Raw genomic sequence first — 26,050 nt, 5'->3', positions numbered from 1 at the left:
AGTCCGTCTGACTCCCTCCAGCCTGGCCTCCAACACAATGTATATGTTTTACCTCAAACAGCCCTCTGACCCCCTGGCTGCTCTGGTCACAGACCTAGAACTCCAGATCATCAGCATGAAGTTTCTATGGAACTGCCTGCCACTCTCACTGAATCTCGACTGCCTTGGGTTTTGCTTCGGCTTTCTCCTCCCCTTCACCATAGTCCATTGACTGGCTCTCGTTGATGTTCGATGCACCGGAGAAGGTGGTTCCGGCTGGGATCCCGCTTCCTTGAGGGAAGGCACTGCATGAGCTTCATTAGTCTAGGTGAATAGTAATTTAAAGAGGTTAACCCAGTGATATATTTAACTGCTTTACTTTGTAGGAAGGAGGTGACTGGTTTCAAATGCCTATGACACTGTAGGGTGCCCAAGGAAAGGTCCTGGTATAAGTATATTGCAGTGCCCTAGAACTGAATAGTGCCTCTGTGGCAATTGCAGCCATGATTACCTCCTTCTGGCGATAGTAGTGTTGACAAGTCAGAATGTCTTATGGAGCATGTTTGTCAATGACAGCTCTGTTAACCCTATGGATCCTGTCTAGGGTTAGGATATGTCAAGGCAAGATCAGACAGAACATGGTGGAGTAACCGTTTTATGTAAGTTTCTGTCTCCTTTTTCCACTTCCCATGGCCCTCCCCGGATGTGTATGTTTTAGCGGCGTGATCTGTTTCCCAAGTCGTCCAGGCGAGACAGATGTTTGAGGTTATGATCCCGAAAGTTGAGTGGATCCCTCCTGTAAGCCATCCAGTTTCTCCCCCATTGAGTCTGTGGTGTTTTCTAGTATGTAGACTCTTTGGCCCAGTGCTCCCAATTCGTGACTCATATCCTTCATCTCTTTTGCAACCTCCTCCCATAGGAGTGTGAAATCTTGGAGGAGCCCACCAAATAGGTGGTCCATGAAGGCTCTAGGCAGTGGGGGCTCCGCTCTTTGGGGCAATGAGATTCGTGGGGCGGAGGTTGTAGCTGCCACCTTGATCGGTTTTCTTAGAAGAGGCCTTGGCAAGCATTTCTTTAAGGGAGGAGTCATTACGCGTCTTCTGCATCGCTATCTCCTTTATAATAGAGGTCAGCAGGGACTCAGCTGGGCTCAGTCCGCCACAGTGCCTACGGTACACAACTGATGTGCAGGCATACCTATGAGGCCCAAGTTGCAGGACAGTCAAGCCCAGCAAAAAGCGATGATCCCTGGGCCCCTCTGTGTTCCAGGCAGTAGAGGCCCAAATCACGGCCTGTCTGGATGCTACCTAGCTGCCAAGGATTCAACTTGCTATGTGTGACATTTTTTTTATGTATGTGTGACATTTCCACGGCTATGAGTAACATTTTCTCGCGAGCAAAAATCAAGTAAAGAAGATGAGGGAAACATATACATATAAGAAATTACACCCCTTTGAGTCACGTGATGAACGCGCCAGCGAAAGAAAGCAAGTCAGTGCAAAAGTAGGAGATCATATCTTACACTTCAGCAAGGCGAGCCAGCATCATGGCAACAGGCGGGCCCGCTGGACTGCTAAGATTGGAGACTGTCCAGCGGCAATCAATGCCAATTTTGCATATTCTGGCACACAACTGCTTTTGATGACGGTGCTGCTCTGGGCTGCTCAACCACTAAGGCGGCACGGGCTGTGCCAGTTCACATTCACATCAGCCATGTGGTCCGAAGGGTCACAATAAAGCGATGAGCTCCTGACTGGTTGCCAGTTTTGCAGGCTCACGACTGTGCCAGTGTTAGTGGGTTTGGGTCGGATGCTGCCCGGCCGTGGAATCCACATTGCCAATTACAACTTGAAATTAGAGCCGCAGCAGGACGAACCAACAATTGCCAATTAAAGTGAGACTGACAAACTCACAGAGAACCACACACCGTAGGAGCGATTGGGCACTGACTGTGATTAATTTTCAGTGACAGCAGAGTTATGCCGTGTGGTGATGAGTGTTCTGTTAGTTTGTAGCACGGTATAGTAACAGCCCCCAAGACAGCTGGGAGCAGCATGCGTTGCCACTGCATCTTTCAGTATTCAATGCATTATAGCATCTTTAAGGCTTGACTGCTGAGAGGCTCAAATGAATGATTTTGCATTTCAGTGCAGTGATGTGGACCACCACACTGAAATGCGTTACTCTAATGCTGTATGCGTGGTACTTGCAGGGCTGAGGCTAGGTGAGATCTGTTAGCAGTCTCCTCACCCTGGAGAGATCTGGAGACCCCAGACTATACTACTCATGAGATCAGGGGGTGTCCAAGGGCAAACAGGGCGCCAGTCATGCAGGTCTGCTAAAGCTGAGCACAGTTCAGGGCCCAGGAGACTGCCTCCCAACCCGGGGCGCATCCTTGGCACATCAATGAGGCATGTGCAACGGCGCGCGGCCCCTCCCTTAACCAAATGGGCTGGGCAGCACGCAGCATAGTCTGGCCCTAGCACTCCCCACTGCTCGGCTGTGGGGGAGGCAGCAGAGCAGACACACCCAGTCCGGCCGGGCAGAGGTCCCCACCCTTATCTCCATGGAGGGCCTGGTCTCCGTCAGCCGGCCGTAACGATGGTGTCGTCCCCGCACTCTAGTGGGCCATGGGTAGTGGGAGTCTGTTTCCCATGGCGGGGTAGTCACCGCCTTTAACAAAATCAGTGTTTCTAACCCACACTGTAATAAAAAGGCTTCATCTTCCTGCCAGTTTTCACTGCTTGAAGGGCTGCAACAACAGATGTGTGTGCTGTATGAATACTCAAATATACATTTTCAACATCCTAAAAAGTTCACAATTCTACAAAACATTAGCAAAGATATATATTTTGATGGTACATCACAGACAGACTCATTGAAAATAATTCAAGTTGTACCTTTGGTTTTCGTAAACTATAGTAGAGCTTGTTTGTTACTTGTACTTTCCACCTGAAAATGCAAAAGATTTTTTATAAATGTACGCAATCAACATTTAATCAAACTTATACTGTTTTTTTCTTCTCTCTCACTCTCTGTTCTTTTTAAAAATCAATGTATGTAGCATGGTAAAATCAACTAATCAAGTTCTAGACGATTTGTGAAGTAATATGCAAGGTCATAATTAAAGCACACAATTTCTGAGTCAAACAGTCTGTATATTTTAACTGTTACTGACATTTTGTCAGTCTAGCAGTTTGAGATACAGATAATTATTAATCATTTTGTACTCCTGCTTAGATCTCTCATTGGCAACTCTGTGCCAATCATTCAACTTGCAAGAGTTCTTCGTGGAAATGAAACTGCTAATCTCACAGCTGGACACTCCTTGCAGTTTCTGGTGATACATGAATAATAAATGCTCTGATAAGTAGTTTTAGGTTCATTTAATCCACAACATGTTTGACAAGGGTATCGAATGTATATTTGATTTGCTATCTCAATCATAATGTTAACATTTGAGATTTAAGAAATACCAAATATACTTAGTGTAGGAAAACAGACAGACTTGCAGGTTGGGTGGGGGGAGATAGGCAGTTGTCTTGATGTGAGCTGTTGCTGAGCATTCCACAAATATTTAACAGTCTAATTCCTGTCAGGCCAACTGGTTTTTCTCAGGAATGCCTGGCTTATCATTGTCACTTAACACATGCAGCTAGATCTTCTTTTGGGAAAACGGCATTTTATATTTGCAATAACACTTAAACACTTGTACTACAAAGGCAAATATTGAATAATTAAAGTTACACCAAAATAAAGAAAATTTAATGCAGAGATTAGGTGCTATAAAATCAAGAAAATGTTCTATAAGGAACACTGGGAACTAAAAAATCAATGTTGTAACATGGGGATCAAGGAATGAGCAGAGAATTGCAACTATCAAAATTTTTGTATGCATGTCACAATCATTCAAAAATCGGAACAATATATTTGACATCGAACAAATTGGCATATTCATTTTTAAATTTGTGTGTGTTCGAAGATATTGAGATTTTTGGGTGTTGTGTGTAGTCAGTCTTCCTGAGGATCTTTGGAAAATTATTAACACATTTCTGCTTCTTTTCCTAAAGGTACCTTCAAATAATTATTCTTCGGTCTCTCTTGGTCTGACTCTCGGTCTCTCTCTCTCTCTAGGTCTCTCTCTCTCTCTCTCTCTCTCTCTCTCATTTAGCAAAATTTTTACCAGAAGAACCAACAGAAGACATATCTACCTGATAGTCAGTCAATCCGCCCAGGGTGCATCAGTGGTTGACCTGACATCGTGGTAGCTTCCGCTATGCTATTCTCCACAGGAGCAAATCCTGTTTAACGGCAGCTCCAAGCAATGGTATCTGGACTTGTGGAGCCCTCTTCCACTATGGCTTGCAGCTCCAAACCGCTGGAGGTTGTTGGTTTTCTAAAACTAGTCTTAAGACCGAAGGTAAACACCTTCACTGGCCTTGACTGCAACAGGCTCCTCATCGAAGACTACAACCACCTCGGATTGGAACTCCAGCTTCTCCCACCATAACGCCTCCCCTATCTCCAAGTCCAAAGGTAAGCTGAGACCATACCCAATCCCCCTTGTGTATTCGAACCATGCCCCATAAGGTCAGTCTTAATTTTTACTTTGCCCTTGTCTCACACAACCAGATACTCGCAGTTGGTGCTTTGATCTTTTAGGAGGTAGATGTCACTTAAAACTTTAGAAAAATCATAACTACGGTTCTACTGGATTTAATTAATGTCTATGTCATTTTATTTATTACATTTGTTTCTATTTTACTAAATTGGTGTGGGATTAAAGGTGTTTTGTGTTTTCACTTGATTACCGTTTGTGTGCTGCATAAATACTTTACAGTTTGCCTCTAAGTTGAGCCTCACTGCTTTTGAGCCAAGCGACTAGAGGGTTAAGCACAGGTTAATTTAGTGACTTTTGATGTTCACACACCCTAACATGATTGTGATTGTTGCTCAGTGTGGGTTGCCACCTCGCCCCCAAGCCAATAATCCAAATTATTACACGTATACTCAGAATTGAGACTACAAATAAACTTCCCAATGCCCACCAAGAGATTTCACAACTTAATAAAGTTTCAGGTTGGCCAAACTGTGTACATCTTAGGGTGGAATGCCTCAAAACATAAAAGTTTCACATCAGCATGCATGACCGAGTGTACAAAATGACAATTCTCTACTACATACAAAGTGTTCTGCTTACCGGTCGAGTTTTATGGGCTCTGCTTCCATTACATTTCTCAAAATTTGCTCCACTGGAACATCTCCAGCATAACCTGGTCCCCATCCTAGAGTATTAGACAGATCATTGCCTGTACCCAGAGGTAAGATTGAAACAAGTGGAATGTTGTTTTCTTGACCCTGTGAAATTATAGAAGAACTTCATTTTAGATTGTTTTGTTTTCCTTGGTATTACTTTTTGGATGATAATCTTCAAGAATTGTAGATTGTATGATTAAGTCACATCACAAAACTGAATGCCGGAAAGCTGTACTGTAGTGCAAAGTTTTAACTGTACAACATCAAATGACAATATTCTAACCTGAACTGTTTGGTATTTCATTGTTCCTTCCCTGCAAAGATTATTAACGTTTATGTTTAGAAGTATTTAGAACAAGAACACAGATATGCTTTGACTAGGAGAGTGATGATGATTATGACATTCAGCTTTCGCATTAAACTTGGGAGGGAGAACTTTCCTGGCAATTATTATGACATTGCCCAGTAGAATGTTTATTGATACATATTATAAAAGCAATAGTGTGGCTCAGTGAAAATCAAGGAACTTCATAAACACAGACTTATCTTGGAGCTGGGGGGACAACTCAACAAAGGTGATGGGACACAATGCACTCCCATGAAATGCAGAACAGGAAGGGTATACTGGTTAGTGGGGGTGACTGGCAGGACAGCAGGTATTATTTTTGATATATTTTGGGTGGGGAGGATTGTATTCAAGACAGGGTGTTGTGGGGGTGTCAGGACGGCAGTTTCTTCGAAATGTAGGTGCAGATGGAGTGGTAAATGGACAGGGTGGTGAGGATGGGTGCATGACGCCAAGAACGTTTTTTTAATAATGGACGGGAGAGGTATTGCCGAGGCTGGTGTGGGAGGAGTCTGGATGCTAGGCATTTTTGGGGGAGTGGTGAGGCTGGGGGTATGATGGCCAGAGGTTGGTCAGAGGGGATGGCAGGACATCAGGTATAAGGCAGGGGGCTTAAACAGGTTAGGTCATGTTGTTCATGGCTCACCAACTCCTTTACCTCTGCTTAGCTGTTGCAAGAAGGGGTGGATGATTTGCATGGGCCTAACAGAAACCCTATAAGTAAGTAGTGTAAGCAAAGAAACGTTAATGAGGCAGTCCAGCCACAAACACTATTGACCAAAGACAGGTTGAAATAAAACAGCAAAAAGATGGCATGCCGCTATACAAAAGCAACGCCCCTGGATCACAGTTCAGACAAAACAATGAGTTGGAAAAAACTGACAAGATTGACAGCTTTTACTGGCCATAAATGAATCTAGATACTGTGGATGTAGACCAAAATCTGAAGCGCTACAATTAATGAAAACCTTTTTTCCTCTGTACATACCTGTAAGGTACAGGGGTGGGCCTCAAAATAGATCATAGTTAATGGTAAATCGACAAAGCACCCAACCACAGAAAGTAAGAAAACTAAGACCCAAGTAAGGTCTAGGGTAGCAGATATCACCAAACCATTGTTAGAGCAAAGATCAGCTGCTAGGGAAGGAGGTAATTAAAGTTGCAAATTGTACTCGCAGAGAAACTCAGTGGAGGGATCAAATCCTGACCACAAATCGTCTAACTCTGACTCAGACAGAGTAAGGGACAGGTGCCAATGGTTATGCCGAGGACTGCTGCTAAGATTATAGGATATACTATGTAAGCAGGTCATCTTGACAGCATAAGGAGATTGAACCTTCTTACAAAATGAGTCAGTAGTAGCATATAATGTCTAACAATGACATCAAGCCACTGTGTTTTTTACCTGCATATATGTGCTCCTGAAGGGAAAAAAGGGAGGTGAGGGAGAGACCACTGAATATTATATGGGTTGACAACCTATCATGCTGGCAGGATTGGTGGTATCACTAAACAAGCGCAATTCCCAATAATTATCTCACCCATAAAGCAGCCCAGGAGACATTTATGTTATTTATGTTATTTACAATAGTGTTTGTTAGTAAGGTCTAAGAAAGGTGGATATTAGGCTCTGGGGAAGATCAGATAGTTATATACCAGTCCCACATCCAAAAGTAAACAAATTTCAAGTCGTTCGCGGGGGCAGTAGCATAGGTATGTTCGGCAAATACACTTGAAAAAATAAATTAGTAATTTGCCAAGGAGCCGGCATGGCATAACAAACCTCAGAAACTTGTTCCAGTAACAAAAACCTCAAGCACTGGACAAACTATGCCACAAAAACAGCCTCTCCGTGGGATAGTTTTTGACCTAACGAGCCATATTCCCAAAAATACACGCTACCGGGAAAAGTGATGACGCTGAGCCAGAAATGCACAAAGTATTGCAACTGTTATTAACACATGGAAAGACCTGAAAAACAATATGTGCTATTGTAACATTGCTGATCAAACTATGACTAACCTTAATACACTGAAAAATAAAAGGGAACTTGACATGGTACTTAAACTTTTTGCAAACATTTTAAGGAACGCATGATCCATGCTGATTCAATACAATACGGAACACAGAAACTATATAATGCCCCACAAAATAAAAAAAATATATCCCACGACCACAGATATCTGCCTGAGACTTGGAGGCTGACTTAATGCACATTGGGAATTGTCTAGAGTTGTACAGTTATTGGAAAGCGATCACAGACCAACTGATGGAACTTACTAGAAAATGAGGGCTGTATAGAGCCGAGACATGTGCTCTTGGACTGCGTACCAGACAGAAAAAAGGCATATTCGGATGCAACAGATTGTAACGGGCTGGAAGTCACCACATTTATCCCCAGATGGATACACAGGGAAAGGAATTGAATAAATAAACCAAAGCTGAAAGCAATGCAACAAGTGCAATACAAAGACAATCGCAAGGGGCAGAAGGGACGAATAACAACGATGATGAGCTAGTAACAAGTTAGGTGGCAAATATTCATGGTCAAATAACATGCAGTGCCAACCACACATTCTGACTTTCTCTTTGGCACAGATGGATAGCAATGACTCCATAATCATACCGAATATAAGATGTAGCCCATAGTTCTGAATATGGCGAACATTCGAAAGCATCAAAAACTCGCCACCCACAGAGCCACACAAGGAAATAAGAGAACAGTAATGGTTTGGGCAGCTAATCCAATTGGTACAGTTAATCATATATAAGCATTTGTGAAAACATTGGGCTGGAATTAATTTCATTTTTTGGTTTTATATGTTTGTGAGTGTTAAACTACAAGTAACATTTTCCTCTGCACAAAGACTCGGTTCTGACATATAATGAAATGTTTGTAATGGCAGTGAAGCTCTACACAGAGCCAATAAACTTTCTTTAAAAAAAAAAACCTCAGCAATATAATTTGCATGTCACTTGCGCATCCTAAAGGATAACAATGGAATACTGAAGTGGTGCTTGAAATATCTGAGGAGCAATGAAAGCTTGTAGAAATCAACTGGCCATACTTTGTCACTCACAATCCAATATTATACACAGAGCATAATAGGTATGATACAACTTTGGCCCGGATTAAGAGTATTTATGCTATTTAACGCGGCAGATCAATAAAGTTACCACAGGGTATGTTATTTTTCTGGTGCGATAAATAGCACGTATTATGAGTTTGTGGTGAATAACAAGTGGATTTTGACTTTTAAAGCAGCCAAAATCTGTTGAGACAGTAAAATGAGATATTTAACACATCCGATAATTATCAGATACGTTTAATAAAACTAAACTTGTAATACTGACCCATGCGTAAACAGGTGTTTAAGCACAGGTCGGAGTTAACCTACCCTCTCGTAAGAGGTCATTCTTTTATGAATATGTCTCCAATGAAGTTGGTAAAGTTTACAAGACTCATGGTTAAATTGTTTAAGACTGAATAATTTCCTAGTTGCAGAACTTAGTATATGCTAAAGTCTGGTGATATTATCTTTAAAAGCCTTAATAGGATGAAAGGCCAAAGTCCAGCCAAGACAAAAGATTGATAAAAAAATATTTACCACAATAGTCTTTGTAAAAGATACAAAAGAGAATACATTTCGGATAACTCTTACATTTTATAAACAAGTATTGGATGCTGCATGAAGAACAGATCAGAAAAGGCAAGAGTTTACGGGTTTTTCAATACATGGGAAGGCTGTGAACAGTCACTTGCCATGAACTAACATTACTCGATGATTTTTATTATCAGAGTGATTTATATTTTCAAAAGATTGAGCTTAAGCTATAAAAATTCACACAAGCGAATGGCAGCTGTATCAGATTGTCCAGCTACACCTCGATTCAAGATGAAATAATTAAACAGAATATGGACATTAAAATTGGCAAGAATGATTAAAACACTAAAACGTGACTGGCAATGAACAATAAATTCATCAAACCACGTTAAATAAATGGCTCCAGATGAGGAGTAAGAGTACATGAACTGTATCTCTGTCATTAAAGCTGGTCAAAGCATACACATTTTGGTTTGTCTTAAATAGTGTTTGCCTGTTTTTCCTTGCTTATTTGAGTGAGCTAAAGTAACCTCCAGGAAAGATACTACACTGTACAAAATAAATAGACAAATAAATAAATACAATGGACATCATTACCTTTAGCTTCATTTCATCAATGGCATTAAGAACCCAGCCCACTGTGCCATCTCCACCACAAACAAGTACTCGAGCTGATCTTTCAGGCAACAAGGTGCAAAGCTCCAGAGCTTTATTAGGTGAAATTTTATTTAAGTCAAAAACCTAAACAAAAAGAGAGGAAAACATATGGTAAGATCAGCAAAGTATATCAAGATATGGTCATTAACCTTCTAGCATTCATCCGTTTAAATAAAAACACTATCCCTTCCTTAGGCCTGATCTACCTTTTCCCAATAAATCACTGCCTCAGCAATAGTTATTGGCCAGAGGGCTGACCCTGGTTACATCTTATACGAATGTAATTGATAGAAACTATGAACCAGTTTTAGAGACTGACTCAAATGTAACACACTTTCATGCTGTAAGAAATTAATTAATGTAGAATCCATTCATTGGTTTAGTCAGTTCCAATTCATCAGTCAGGTTTTTGAGAAGCATGCAGTTTGCAAAGTGAGAATCTTTCTGAACAGTCCAGACATTTTGAAAACATGCAACTCAGAATCACGTTCAATAATACAAAGGATCTTGTGCAATCCCAGGTTCACTTTCCTTTATACATTTTAAGATATTTCATATCATAGTGCACTTCTGGATAAGGAGAGGGTACCACCATGGTAAAATAACCATGGCCTTTTAGTGGCTAGAACATTCCAACAGAGGCATGCCACATCACATAGTGCAAAGAAACAGTTTGTAGGAGTATTTATCATTTATTTTTCAATACCTCATTAGATCAATATGTATGAAATAAATTGTGTGTGCTTTTATTTAAGCAACATTTTGATACCTTCCAGTTGTATATGTAGTCCAGCCTGAAATGACAAAACTTATGGTACCGGAATAGTAGCAAAAGATTTTTGGATAAGTTTCAAAACATGTTTTGCTCATTGGCTAGTAATGTTGTTAGCCACCATTATCTGTTAACTTGTCTTTTTAAAGCATTAGTGTTTTTTCTTAAAAAGACTTAAAACTAGGAATTTAACATTTTATTATTTAATCTCTGTTAATATGGATAGCCTAGAACTGTATTTTAGAAGTATGTAATTGCTCTCATTTTATGTTGTAAAGTGACATTACAGAGATACTATTCCCTCATCTAAAATTAGTCGATTAACCTGGGGGAGAACAGTCTTAATACTGATGGCAGAAGACTGATGGTACCTTATACTGAAGCCACAATATAGTGGGTTTTATTATAACAAAGCTTTGAATATCAATGGTGCATTTATTGTTTTTTTTGTAATAATAATATTGAAGTTTCAAATATATATTAATATTGTGTTTTTATATTGATTTTACAAGCTTTTTAATGTTAATAAACATTTGATTATCATATTTCTTTTTTTTCCAAATGTTCTGTAATTTTCTTGACTTTTTTCATGTTACTTGGGGAGTTGTTCATGTTTTTTTATTTACATTTTCTATGTTTCTATTTATAATAAAACTTGCAATTGAAATGTATTTTGGAATGTTGGGTTTTGTAAGGTTTTTTATTATAATGTTTTATTAGTTTTTATATTTTAATGTATTACATTTTTAAACAATATACTTTCTAAAACAACGTTATTTATTATTCAGGATGATGGGTTTTATAGGGGCTTATTTTTCCTAAACATGTTTTAATGAAAGGTTGATGTTTTTGATGTAACTATTCAGGACTGTAATCTAGTCCTGCACATAGACATGACTATTTGGTGTGGCAGAATAGCAGGGCCCCTTCAAAGCGATGTCAATTGTTTTGCTTTGTGTAACCTAATGTACTGATTCCATATCTCTAATAGTATGCATGAAAATGGCAGGGAACATCTGTTGGTACACTTAAAGTGGGATTGCTTCCACTTGGAAAATACACAACAGCACAAACTGTCTTGGGTCCATTTAGGTCCATTTTATTTGAATGGGGTGCTTAATAACAGCATTTAGTCAAATTATTGGTGCTCCTAAATTTGGCACATGAGGAAACTGGGGCACAGGGCAATTATAACAAGTTACTTGCTCTGCAAGACCCCTTTCCGAATGCATTAGGGAGACATCACATTATCACAAGGGCTATAGCACTTTGAGGAATAGAGAAGGACAGTTATTAGTGGATGTGCACTGCTGCAGAGAGTAAGGTATTGGTGTGTTGGTCGAACTCTGCAGATACCCTGTATACAGGGCTGGCTTCCGAGTGTGAGCTGGTACTGCAAACAGGCAGGGAAAGAGACAGCCTCCTTCATTCTGCTCTCTTTATTATCCAACATGAATTCTGTGCCGCTAGAAAAAGTGCCTGTTCTAAGTGTTTCCCAACCTCAGTTCCAGGCTATGCCGTTATGTCATGAAACCCACAGTAACTATGGCCTGGACTTCTTTTTGAAAGGAATAGCCTGGTGAAAGACAGTAGGGCATATTCACCAATGGGAACGCTACACACAAGGAGGTACACTATCAGGAAAAATGTAAAGAGGCCCGGAGTAGCCCCCCCTCCCCCCCCACCACTCCATTCAGCCCCACATGGGCTATACAAACCAGAACTAAGTGAGAGGCAGGGAAATCCATTTGGGTCCATGGTGGCGTGATCATGAGATCCTCAGTTAATCCTATAAAGAGAAACTTGCAGGGATTATAAGGGCATACCTCAGCTTTGTTCAATTGGTGGAGGAAGAAGAGTATAGTCTGGAATGCACTTGCGTCCAGGATTGTGTGTTGACCAGTTCCTTATGTCTTGCTCAAGCTGCTGATGGAAATGCTTGGGCGAACAGGAATAAAACCATGAACAAGCATTAAGTTACAGTCAAAGAAGACTGGAAACTCGAGAACCTATTGGCAAAGGACATGTATAGTCTACAGATGTATATGGGTTTGTAATAATACCATTCCAGAACTACACAGACCTGGAATATTTCTATAAAGTTGCTTCTATCATGTACTCCTGTAATTTCTTACAGAGATTAAGTGATATGTTTATGTTCATTCTAAGTGAGAGGATGAGAAACCCAGCCTGAGCCACTACTTAAAATACTATCCTTATAAATCTGCAAAATAATTCAGGTTTACACAAAAAAGTAACAGATATGTAGCCATAAATTTCACACCTCTGACTTTCTTTCTACAATAATATTAAATAGTGGCTTTTTTAAAGCACAGAAGCATTATGGAAATGAAAGAAGGCGGATGGTGATGCATTCACTAATGCAAGTATACCTATACTGAGCAGATATTCAAAAACAAGCATTGGAAATGCAATAGGTCTCGCATTAGAAAAGTTGGAGCTATTGGTCTTGTAAATGACAAATATTTTATTTATGTGTTGGTTTTTAAAATAGCTAAATGGATAGCTTTGTCATTTACAATGCCAATAGTTATAACTTTCGCGAATGTGACACCTATAGCATTTGGAATGCAACATGTTTTGTATTTACGTGACTTAGATGGCAGCTCTGGCCGTTAGGCCACATCTCTAGAGAGCACGAGAGTGCAGCAGGGGAGAGAAGCACAGAGAGGGAGCAGAGAGTGCAGCAAGGAAGAGAAGCACGGAGAGGGAGCCCAAGAGTGAAGCAAGGGAGAGATGCACGGACAGGGAGCCTGAGAGTGCAGCAGGGGACAGAAGCATGGAGAGGGAGACAGAGTGTATCAGGGGCGAGAAGTACGGACAGGGAGCCCAAGAGCGAAGCAAGAGAGAGAAGCAGGAGAGGGAGTCTGCGATTATAGAAAGGGAGAGAGTTGAGCATAGAAAGGGAGAAGATAAATCTTCCCAGCGCGGTAACAAGAACTACCAACCAACTCAAAGCAAAAGAAAAAAAACCTGTAACCCTTGTCGCATCAGCAGCTTGGGCACGTGGTGTACATTCATTCAAGCTCTTTTTTTCGACAGACATTGGTAAATGCACTCCCGTAGCGATTTAAAAACAAAAAGCCATTTGGCGGCTGACTTTGACAGGTTTCGGGGCGTTTAGTGTAAGTGTGAAGTCTAACTGTTTAGAAGTCACGGCAATGCGTCATTCCACAATCTGCATGTTCAAGTGAACGTTTTGTTTACCCGCTCAGTCCTAATACCTCCTTCGTTTGTTCTTTTAAGTTAACATCTCACATTGGCAAGCTTTTATTAATACCCAGCTGTAGCATTATATCAGCATAAACACGCAGGACTCCACGAAGCTGCTAGCCTTTATAAGGGAACCAATAACGTATTCTGACAGGCTACAAACACTTTGTAGTCTGGGCAGATAACAGTGCGGTACTCACACCTCGTGTCTTGGAAAAAAAAGACAGCTCGGTGCTGGTATGTGCTATTTTATTCGCATTACAGTAAGTGCTTTGCCAGCAGTAGGGTTCTGACTTTGCTAACAGGGTAGCGTTGTCACAAAGGGAACGTTCACAATGAAAGTGTGACAGGCGCAAACAAATCTGCGTGGGGCTGGGAGATTTAATTGGCAGTAGGGGGGGGGGGTGGATTTTAGTGATTGATAGATGCTTGCTCTTACAGACGGCGAGATTATGTGAGAGCTGCGAGATGATTCACATCCATGCCTTGGCAGGCGTGAGTCACACTGATTGCTGATTGGGCAGTCGCAGGGGAGGCTGGGGCTGCAGACAGGCAAGGACTCATTCTCTCAGCACGGGACCGGCCCTGGAACACACCAGGACCAGAGGCGGGGCCCTTGCCCAGGTGAGTAAGCAGCGCCCTCAGCTCTGGCTGATCGTATACATCCCACCCCTGGGTCCCGTGCCCTACTCTGCCCGATCCTACAGGCATGCAAGTTACGCAAATACCGGGCACACACGGTGCGCCTACAACCACGTCATGGCAGACAGGAGGGGCGTAGGCAGCAAGGGGTTAATAGGAGCTGTACACCGAGGGATGCCACACGCTTCTGGTGAAAGGTGGCGGGGAACCTCGCAATATGCTTCGCATGCTAGGCTAGGAATCGATACTAACAGTGGCAGGGTGTCTACAGGTGTCGACGTCAGCGTGTGCGTCACACAGTACCCGGGCACACGTGTCTTCCGATGTACCGTTTGGGCGCTTCTTTAGGGTGTATCTGTGATGTCCACGGAAACTTCTATGCTTCTGTAGCGCAACACATTGGGTTTGCAGGCAGCACAAAATGGCTAATTTCCCCTTAGCAGACGACCAGCGCTTTATGGATTGATGCCGGTTTCTAGTGCTTTTGATATTTAGGCGCTTGAGGAACTGTGTCATATGTAGAAAGCGCGAAATGCCCAGGATCACACAACATGAACATTATAGAGGAAGAGAGTCCATCAGAGAGCTGCGACTTGGGTCCTAGACGTCCTCTTCTCCAGGGAGGGTGCATTGATGTGCTGTGGAAGGGTACAACCGGGGTTAATATTGTGTTATCATTTCTTATTATGTGGTTGGCATAAGAAGTTGTTAGAATGTTTAAGAATTGTCGAGAGATTTAGCATTCTGATTTCTGTGTGGTTATAAAAAACAAACTGACGGGGATTTTGTGCAAGGCGTGTTGGATGATGAGAGAACGTGCTGTTGTGGTGTAGTGTGATACGTTTGTTTAGGGACGTGTTGAAGATGCAGCGATCGATCTTTTAGGGTTAGGTCTAAGGATATTTTGTAGAAAGTGTAAAGCTGTGTAGATGATAGTATACATTTTGTAATGTGAATTCATCACAAAAAAATGCGAACGAGACGGAGGGAAGAGAGGGGAGGGGGGAGGAGAAATGCGACACGGCGGGAAGGGGAGGGGGCGGAGTGGGTAAAATAAACAAGACGGAGGGAAGAGAGGGGAGGGGAGGAGAAATGCGACACGGCGGGGAGGGGGCGGAGCGGGTAAACAAAGACGGACGTGCACGCGCTTTTAAGCTCAATGCGCATGCGCATTGAGCTTAAAAGTCACGGGCACTGCAAGGAATCGCCACGATTCCTTGCAGTGTGGATAAAGAGTGGATAAGTCTCAATACTCTCGCCTTGCTCGATGCGCATGCGCATCGACAGGCGAGACCTAATACTGCAGGTACAGCTGAATTAATAACACACTTTTGGAAAATAACATGTTCTGTTTGATTTGATGACAAGATTGATTTTTTGCTCTGACTTGTTTTTCAATCATTTTGATATAGATAAATAATTTGTAAATTATAAAATGCCCAGCGATTGGACCATGAACTGATCCTTGTAGACACCTTGGAGATTTTGACAGCACCAGACAGAGTTAGCCTTTATCCATGCTACGCTCAAAATTAAAAGAAGTACCTGGACAATATATCTGTATATGATAACTGATGTCAGATTTGGGTGCTAGTAAAACAAATCCTGCTCTATGCATACGTTTGTCTTGTTTCCTCAAGATACTGTGCACCATACCATGCCTACTGAAAAAAGTGAAGAGATTTATAACGTTTTGCAGTTCAAGATCAACTCTTATATAAATTTAAAATACTTAGGTGGGTTAATATCACAGAAAAATTAAACCTACAGTTTGATCACGGCGAAGACTACTTTGTCTACACCGTGTCTAATCTTCTCCGACAGCCCTGGGGAGAAAGGGGCTGTTGGAGAAATAACTGCACGTCCTAATAGGAACTGCTGTGATGGTGGTTCCTGCCACTGCCTTTATAAATTATTCCCTGCTTGGTGGTCATTTGTAAATTAGATCGGAGGCCTCTCCACCATGGAAACGTAGTAATTTAATTAGTCCCCATGGCGGACAAAGGGGACGTCAGCCATGGTCTAAATCAGGCCATTAGTCAGTTCCTGCATTCCTCAGCACAATAGAAATAAAGTTCCAGTTCCAAATCCTGAGGAGACCCTCCACACAAACAGGGTCGAAATGGGTAAACGTGACCCTCAAGGGCAAACAGCCTGCCTTCTCAGTTACAGGTATAACAGCCTGTCTTTCTCTGAAGGAGAACAACCCTTAAATACGTTATGGCTTTCCCTGAATCATGATCTTATCTTAATGCACCCCTTGGTTATCCTTGCAGACTGGGAAGGTTTCATTTAGTCCAAGTTCTAGATATCTTTAATCGATCTTTGGGTAAAGATCCTTAAAGAAGAGTACAATTCCTCACAGATCTAAAAATACACATCATAAAAATTTAAAAACATTGATACAAAACCAATTAAATATGAAACTTCGTTGCAACGTAAAAGCGCATTAACCTAACAATAAACTACCTCCGCTGCCATTACTCCTCCATCGATTTCCTGCTATGTATCGGCATTTTAAGAAAGTGGCAAACAATGAAATAGATATCATGGCTACCTCTCATCAGAAGATACATCAGGGTATCCCTACATTTCTTATAAACAAGTGGTTTCAGAATATGCTTAAGACAGTGTTGAAAAAACACATGAACATTTACAAAAAACATAAAATGCAACAAGGATTGCTACTACTGTACCAAAGCCTTTTCCCCCTCAAAAAAGCACAGAAGACACCACGTAGTGCCTGCTCTGAATCTAAAAAGAAGGGACCTCTCCCACCGACAGAGCTCTAGAGTAATGTAAAATCCCAGATCTGCTGTAGCAAACGAGATAAAATAATTACAGAGGGAGTGCTTACTAAAAGCCTCCTCTATTCTATGGGAGAAACTAAACTTTTCATGGTGGGACTTTACCAGCCTCTTATCATGCTTACTTATAGTGGCCGGGGCAGCAAACATTTGTGAGAGACTGATATCAGTGAAAGACTTACTGAAATTTTTCAAGCAGGAAATTGGGAGACCTTTGTCTATGTTAAGACTTGCTTCAGTGTTAGACCATAAGCTCTTCCAAAGCAGAAGCAGGGCCACTTTAATTATATCCTGTCCACCAAAATATAAATCCCATAGGATATAAAGGTTAGGTTAGGCTGATTTGTAGGACGCGCAGCTGCCCCAGCAAAGGGGCGTCCCGGCGCTAAAACACAACAAGCATTTGCAATGCAATAGGTCTCGTAGCATTAAAGTTTGAGCTATTGGCATTGTATATAACAATGTGTTTTATAAATTTGTTATGAAAGTCTGTATTGTTTTAGGAAGATTTTTTTGGTAGCTGTTAATTGTTGCTGAAGGTGGTGGAAGAAAGAGGCATGAGGTAGAATCAATACCAACCTATTTTGGCAGAACCAGAGAAAAACTGTCACTTTCTATCCTACACCTTCCCTGGACCTCCCCTTGCAATTCAGTAGCCCCAGCAAGGCACATACATTTTCTATTAACACATGCCCAGGGCTAACCTCGCTGCTCTCCAGCAACATTTGAAAGGAAAGAGCAGATGGGCCCATACAATCTCACTCTTTCCCAACATACACCATATTGGCATTTAATACGGCTCCTCCTTTCCTGACAGCTCCACTTCATGATTCACAGGCATGACTTCACCACTCTATTTGTGAGCAACATGGAGGTGCTGCCTTCTCCGAATACCCCAGTCTCTGAGAAGAAAAAGGACCATAGAAAAGACTATATCTGTTTCAAGGCACCCAGCTCCAGGTAAAGCTCAGACACATTTTATGAGGGATCTCTATCTACCTCTGTTGCCTCTCTGATTTGAGCCATATTTAGTACATGTTTTGTTTAGTATCCAACAAGTATTTTCATCCACTTCAGAGGACTTTTACACAAGAAGTTTGTATTATCAGCACCATAAATCCAGTTAGGAGAGCTACCTGATTCTCAAAATACATTATGCTGTATTTTAGCTAATGGAGAGTATGTGGCATTATGCCCAGAAATGTTGACTTTGGAACTGGGGAACTAGGTTCAAGTCTTGGTGTCAGCTCAACATCCTGTGATTCTGGGCAAAAACAGCTTAATCGTCTTGTGCCAAAATAAATAAAAATGAATGTGATTTTGTGTAATGCAACTGGTGCTGATGCAAGTTCCTGCTATATAAATCTACAAAACAACAACTCCCTCCCAAAAAAATAAAAGAGTCCTACTTCAAGCAATGTTCTCACATCCTAATAGAACATAAAACTATGGGGATTCATATTGTCCAAAAGCCTTCTCCGGTATCCCGGCCGATCCCTTCTCAGTTCTTACTCTTCTGCAGCGCACACACTAAGGCCCGATACACCCCCCCCCCCATTCATGCCCCTGAAAATTCCCACCAGAGCAGTCGTATATCCCTGGTTTCACAATTATCCTAGATGACGTTCCATTTTGAATTCTCCTAACTCCGAAATAATCCGACGAACAAAGTGCACAGTGCACTTATATGCCTGGTGCTTTTGCAACAGCTCGAACGTTCAAATGGCATGACTCGTGCACCCAAGGTGTCATCGCGCAATGTTTCCACGGGTAACCCTGCCAACTATTGCAGCAGTTCCAGTGTGCCCCACTGCAAACAATCCCACAGTGTCCCGCTCTACCTAAAACCAATGTGGCAGAATCTTTCTTGCCCTGTGCAGAGCATTTTGTGCCCATTCTCCACACGCACAAGCAGCAAGAAGCAAGCAGCAAGTCGCTCACCATTCTGCAGCAGCCCCCAGCAGCTGCTCCAGCTCGGAGAAGCGCCCACAAGGGGCGTCACTCCTGCGTGGCTCTGTCTCGCTGTACAGCCTTGCCAATTAGTATGGAAAACCACTAGAGTGCAGGCTGGCGGCCATCTTTAAATTGTATTTATTCGTATTCAGTAAACGGAGAGTAGGTACACTGCAATGAAGGTATACGAATCTAATACTGAATAACGCAGTCTCAGCCTTAAAGATAATATTGCGAATTACCTTCTTGTTAAAACAGTTATACCTCTAGTTATAATGGTGGAATGATTACTCCAATTTAATTCGCTACAACAATACATTATTAAACTGTTTTTAGAATGGAAATTCACCTTTAGTTTAATTTTAATAGAGTAGACGCCAAAAACAGATAATAATGCTGCTTTTAGCTTTTCGAAGACAGATTTTATTATAGGTGTATGTTCCGCTAAAGATAGGAAGCGGTCTTTGAGTGCCGCCCAAAAGGAAACCTGTCGTGGGGCGGGACTTCCGTCTTGGGAAGCCCGCGCCCACGGAGTGCCTGGCCAGGAGAGGAGCAGTGGAGACGCGGTGGCGGCTGAAGTCCAGAGTGGCGGTAAGTGGCCCTTAATTGTAGGAGGGGGGAGGGGGTCTTGGAGCACGTGTGTGTGTGTGTGTGTGTGTGTGTGTGTGCGCGTGCGTGTGTGTGTGTATGTGTGCGATGGCGGGTGGGCTTGGAGCACTGGTGTGTGTGTGTGTGCGCGCGCGTGTGTGTGTATGTGTGCGACGGGGGGAGGTGTGTCTCTGTATATGTGCGTGCGTGCGTGGATGCTTGTGTGTGTGTGTCTCTGTGTGTGCGCATGCGTGTGTGGTGCTGGAACTTCCCAGGAGACAGCAGCTGGCCACAATCGAAATCGACTCCTTCAAGAGGAAATGCGCGTGGCCAGATGCTGTCTCCTGGGAAGCAGACCCGGTGACAAAAGAACTCCTGGCGGACACAGCGTTAACGCGCTGTTACTCCACGAGACCTAAAAAGCTGACAGCAAGGTGCCCATCAGGACGAGTGAAAGAAAACCTGAAGGCCAGAAAGAGCCACAAAAATAGGGAGATGAGCGTGGACTACAACCTATAAAGAAGGGAAAAGGTGGGTCTTCAATGCTCCGAAATGATCGATAATTATCCATACTCCGGATAAATACAGGAAGGGCATTCCATAGTTTAGCTGCCAGAGTGCGAAAGGAGCGCCAACCGGCGCGAGCCCTCCTGACCCGGAGGACAACTGCCAATCGTTGCCCTACTGAACGAAGGTGACGAGTAGGAACGTAGGCGGAGAGCAGGCCCGCTGGAATGCCAGGTGCAGGGGAGTTTAAGATCCTAAACGCAAAGCAGAGGGACTTGAACTCCACCCGTTTTGCCACCGGCAGCCAATAAAGCTGATGAATGACAATGGAAGTAGGGCAGCGTCTAGGCATGCCAAGAAGAGTTCTGATGGCCACATTTTGGACTCTTTGCAGCCTCAGAACCTCTGTCGTGTTAGCTCCCAAGTAGAGCGAGCTGGCAAAGTCCAGTCTCAACAACACGGATGCCTGGACAATCATCTGCAAGATGGAAGGGTAAAAAAAAAAAACAGCAGAGGTTTGAGCCCATGCAAAATGGCAAAGCATGTTGTCGCCACCTTCTTAGTTCTGCGTTTGAAAACTAAGGGCTGAATCAACCCAGACCCCAAGGTTCTTCACCACCTGTTTGGGGGTGGGTGCAGGGACCATTGTGGTGGGCCGCAAATGATCACTCCAAAGCTCAGGATCTTTCCCAACCAGCAAGACCTCAGACATGCAGGCGTGGAGCTTAGTTCGGAGTGTAAGATAAAATGGAGCTGGCTGGTGAAATAATTCTGAAGCCACATACAAATCCTATTTTCTTCCACCTGTGTGGGGTAAACATTATGGTACCCCAAAACCCAAGCTCCATATGAAGCTGTGGGAAGGCACTGCATATTATACATCTTACACAAGGGGAGATAAAGCCCCTACCTTCCCTACGAATAACATTGAATAGGGTCCCAGTCTTCCTACCTAATTTCATACATTCTTCATTAACTTGGGGTTGCCAAAAATTGGAGGAATCACAGATAGCATCCAGGTAAAAAAAAAATTGCATCATAGAGCTCAGCTTTAGAGACAAGTGAATTAGCCTGCCTGGTACACAGGCCATTATTTGAGATTTCCCATAGTTAGTTAATATATCTAAGTGGGTGCTTAGTTTAGTAACATAAATATAGAAAAGCATGGGTGCCAGTGCGCAACCCTGATACACCCCACTAGCTAGAGGGAAAACATTGTAGATTCCTCTCCAGCTCAGCCATATTGCACCCTGGCCCCTACATTTTCATGAAAGGAGTGCAAAAAGTTTACCAAGGGGACTTCCAGACCCAGATCTATCAAGATCATCCATAGCCTGGCCCTATTAACGCAATCAAGTACAGAATATAAATCCATAATTGTCAGGAACAGCGGGCAACAACCCGCGATGGTATAATTACTCACAATCAAGTGCAGTTCAGGGACTACTCCACTATATCTAGCCCTCGGCGAAAGCCATACTGCAAAGGGTTAAAGATGTCATTGTCACTAGTCCAAATCTGCAGAAGATTCACGATCACCTTCCCTAAGATTTTTACTGAACTGTCAATTAGGGAAATCGGCCAGTAACATTTGGGGGACCCTCGATCCCCTTTTTTGGAAATTGGGACAACTGTTAAAAAGACTGAAGAGATCAGGTCTCTACTGCAAAAAAGAATTATTAAACAGATTAGTAAACTGGGGATCCCAGACATCTAAATTACACTTAAGTCCATGGGGATCCTGTCAGGCCTCTTTCATTCAGTCAAATGGAGAACTTACTGTAGATAATCGCTCCCCACCGCCCCCAGCCCCCATCTTCCATTGAAGCAATTTGGAACTGGCCCATGTTAAGTGTGAATTTCGAGTGTTTATGCACTGCACAGCTTTTTTCAGTACGTACACAACAGACTCTCAACAAAATAAAAAAATTTGTCTTTGAATATAAAGTTATTACTTGTTTTATATGAAATAATTGATGAATCAAATAATGAATTCTTAAATTGGCAAAATGAATACTATGGCTTTTTATCTTAAATATATGTATCCGCAATCAGCACGGAAGGTTATTATTTTCTGGTTTCTTTCCTAAATGTAGGCATTCGGTTTTGGTTGTGCCATTCACTGCAGCCTCACATCCTATGCTTGCAGAGCACATCTGATCTAATTCTTCACATATTTATGATCAAGCAAGCTCCTCTTGTCACACACACAGCAGGGCACACACTAGACCAGGTCTTCGCAGAAGGAAAAAATGTTTCCTACAGCCACACCACAAAACCTTTTTGGACTGACCACCACTGCACCCATTTCTCCTTCAGAAAACCCACTGTACACAAGCATGAGCACCGCCTTCCCCGCAGAAGCTGGAACAAAGTCACCAATGAACAGCTCACCTCCACCCTCACAAGCACTCCACCTCCAATGACACCAGACACTAACACTGCAGCACTCTAGCTACACTGTTGGATCACAAACTGCGCAAACACACCTTAAGAAAGATACAGGACGAAACAGCAAGAAAGCAAGCTGGTTTACCCCTACACTCCAAGAATCCAAGCGCTCCTGCTGATGACTCGAAAAGACATGGAGGAACAGCAAAACCCCAAAAACACACAACACCTGCAGAACAACCACCACAGCACATCACCAACTTATCAAATCCACAAAGAAGAACTTCCTCCAAGACAGCATCCTCACCAACGCCCAAAACTCTTCTCCATCATCCAGGAATTTTCCAAACCTGGCAGCCAAACGTCCCACCCTCCCAAGACCACTGCAACAGACTCAGCACCTTTTTTCACCACAAGATTAACACGCTCTATGACAACCAAGAGCTCTGCATCACTGCAGCCCCCACCCCCAGCAATGCCACCCAACAGACCCTGTTCACTTGTATAGGTGGGAGGGGTTGAGCCTTTCAGGTCTCCTCACGTACTCAACAGCCGTGTTCTGAAAAAGGTGATCATGGATGCCACATTTATTCCTGGCACTAACTTGTGGGTATCGATGACTCCTGGCTCCCTCCTAACTTATATGGAAAAAGTTTCCACGGGTAACCCTGCCAACTATTGCAGCAGTTCCAGTGTGCCCTACTGCAAACAATCCCACAGTGTCCCGCTCTACCTAAAACCAATGTGGCAGAATCTTTCTTGCCCTGTGCAGAGCATTTTGTGCCCACCCAGAGGTGCGGCCAGGGAAATAAGCTAACCCATCCCCGACTCCCCCCCAGCCCATGGTCACTCGTCATTTCAAACCACTTGTGGGGCAGCTCCTCTACCTCTGGGGTTGGTGCCTGACTAAAGAGGCAGATCAAAGAAAGAGCTGCCCGGGTGTTACCTATGTTTTGCCTGTGACAGTGTAGGCCTCTTTACTCAACTTCCTGGGCACAGCTCAGATAGGCATCCTGTCATAGGAACAGACCACCTCCCCACTCCCAAGGCCTTTGTCTCAGCTTTGGGAGAAAGTTTAAACTTCATTAAAGGGGCTAGTCAGCTCCTGGGTGATAGCTGGAGATCATGTAAATGGGCTTCCAGAGGCTTTAGCAAGGGACAAGGTAACTTTCAAAAAGAGCCTTTCCCATAACATGTATTACAAATCCGACTTAACCACTTAATTGGGCTTGTAAAAATATTTAAGTGCAAGAATTAATTTTGAAGAGGTTACCTTGGTTACAGTAGTAGACCTGCAGTCATTTTTGCACCACCACTATGGTGGGTGGCACACTGGGTGTTACAGTACACTGGTGGCATTTAACTTCAGGCCTGAGGTGCACTTTGTACCATATACGCAGTACTTATGGATAGGTTAAATATGCCCATTAGAAGTATAGCTAATTACAACGTGTTTTAGGGTTCAGACTACGTACACAGGAGCCAAGTCATCAAAGAGCAAGTGCACAGTCAGAGACCCTGTGCAGCGCACCGCACATACCTACCTACACCTGTGATTTTAAGTCCCATGATATTTTTGTAATTACAATATTTTTTTAATTATTTTTGCCAGAAGATATTTTTCACATGATGTCAATGACATACACTATAAATTATGCTTACATCTGGCCTATTGTACTTTGCAGGAATTGAAATATCCACCTGGCATTTATACCTGTTGTATTGTATACTTCCATGTTGGAGGACAATTTAGTAACCTAATAAACAGAGTCCTCATCTAAAGTATTATATGCTTTAATTTGTTGATATTTTCTCTTTACCATCAGCCATTACTTTGATATCTGGGCAAAGGACCCACCACTGCACGGGGTAATATGTCTCTATTACAGTGGCGTCTGAGGTGAGGTTGAATAATGGCACTGTAGCGACTGAATCAACAAAATTACGGTTTCACATTAATCCATTTTGTGGCTTAACCTAAAGTGTAACCCCATGTGAACCATTAGGCTCATTAATATTAACATAGACTTCTTGCTCATTTTTTGATGAACATCAGCATGGCAGAAATGGGGCAGGTGAGGACTACAGCCATGTCAGAGCTGGTAGTCCCCAAGGTCACTCGATTGCCATCCTTTCTCACTCCACAGCCCATTTGAAAACTGGATAGTGAATACTGCCACCTGTTTCTTTCTCCACTGGTGCCGGTGGTCCCTTTGCAGCGGTAGAGGTGGTGGTGCTACCATAAGATTAGCAGTATTCCTTTCTCCACCTTGCAACTGGAAGAAGGTGGAAAACTGGTTAAGGAAGGCTACTGCCTCCCTCTGCCAAGATTTAAATAGGGACGTATGTTTCTCATTTAGAATACAGTGGTAATTCAATAACTCAACAGTATCTCAATCCATAACAAAAAATACTGTGTCTACATATTTAAGATTTTAGCTATTAGTAGTTAGGAGCGAAAGTCACTGGTGCACCTCGTAGTTAGTCACACTGTGGAAGTCTCAATGTTTTCTTTTGCAAAGACTGGTGCCACAACTTTCCTCACAAGTACACTACATTGTTTTGAATTGTTGCTCACCAAGAGAGTAATGGTCTTTATGAGGTGACATGGGGTCTACCTAAAATAGTACTTTTTATCAATGGTTGTTAAAGCCCTCATGACCAGGCCATAACACTGCTACTGCTAGTTGCAGTTGAGTAACGTTGAGAGGTTAAAGCTTCCCAGGGGTGAGGCTGCATAATAGGACTCCTTTTTAAATCTGTACAGCACTTAAATGCTGGGCTGATTGGATGGAATGTACATACAAGTGCATTGGAACGTGTCATAGGGTACGCAGAGTCTGGGGTCATCCATGATGTTTGTATGCACTAATATTGTAGCAGTCCTCCATAATGTTTATCTTTAGTCAATAATACTGTCTTCCCTTCCCCTTGACTAACCACGTTGCTGCTTTCCTGATTCCTTTCTGCCTGAAGAAATCCTAGCAACACCTAATTCAACAGTCAGGGCCTGTGAGCAACAAAATATACTTCCTACTCATTTCATCTCGAAGTAAAGAAGCAGGAAATATCTTTTGTTGCCCTGGGCCAAACCAGTTCCAGCAGGTCGACCAATGGCCTGAAAAGAGAAACATATAGACAATGGATATGGCCTGAGGAATAGCTGTGGCTGCAAACAGTAAACAGAAAGATTGGCTACCTGCCCATACCTACATTTTATTTTCAGAACCAGTCGGCAGGCAAGTCCACCGAAACACTACTTATCTTTGGTCATAAGCTAGTTCAGACCTGAATACACACCTTCCCAGCCAGG

At 42.7% G+C, this 26,050-nt stretch overlaps 1 protein-coding gene across 1 annotated transcript in view; it reads right to left on the bottom strand.

Annotated features, from left to right (window-relative positions):
- Nucleotides 1–26,050, bottom strand: part of DGKE (diacylglycerol kinase epsilon) — a 161,874-nt gene that overhangs the window by 95,837 nt on the left and 39,987 nt on the right. Inside the window, exons 4-6 of the mRNA XM_086930872.1 lie at nucleotides 9,784–9,927; nucleotides 5,180–5,337; nucleotides 2,880–2,931 (exon numbers count right to left, since the gene is read on the bottom strand). Coding sequence (XP_086786998.1) covers nucleotides 2,880–2,931; nucleotides 5,180–5,337; nucleotides 9,784–9,927 — 354 coding nt within the window. The remainder of the gene's footprint in view (nucleotides 1–2,879; nucleotides 2,932–5,179; nucleotides 5,338–9,783; nucleotides 9,928–26,050) is intronic.

This window comes from Lissotriton vulgaris, chromosome 7 (assembly GCF_964263255.1).
Source record: "Lissotriton vulgaris chromosome 7, aLisVul1.2, whole genome shotgun sequence".
In the NCBI taxonomy this organism is placed as follows: Eukaryota; Metazoa; Chordata; class Amphibia; order Caudata; family Salamandridae; genus Lissotriton; species Lissotriton vulgaris.
Note: the sequence above shows the minus strand (reverse complement) of the source record. Positions and strands in the feature narration are given on the sequence as shown.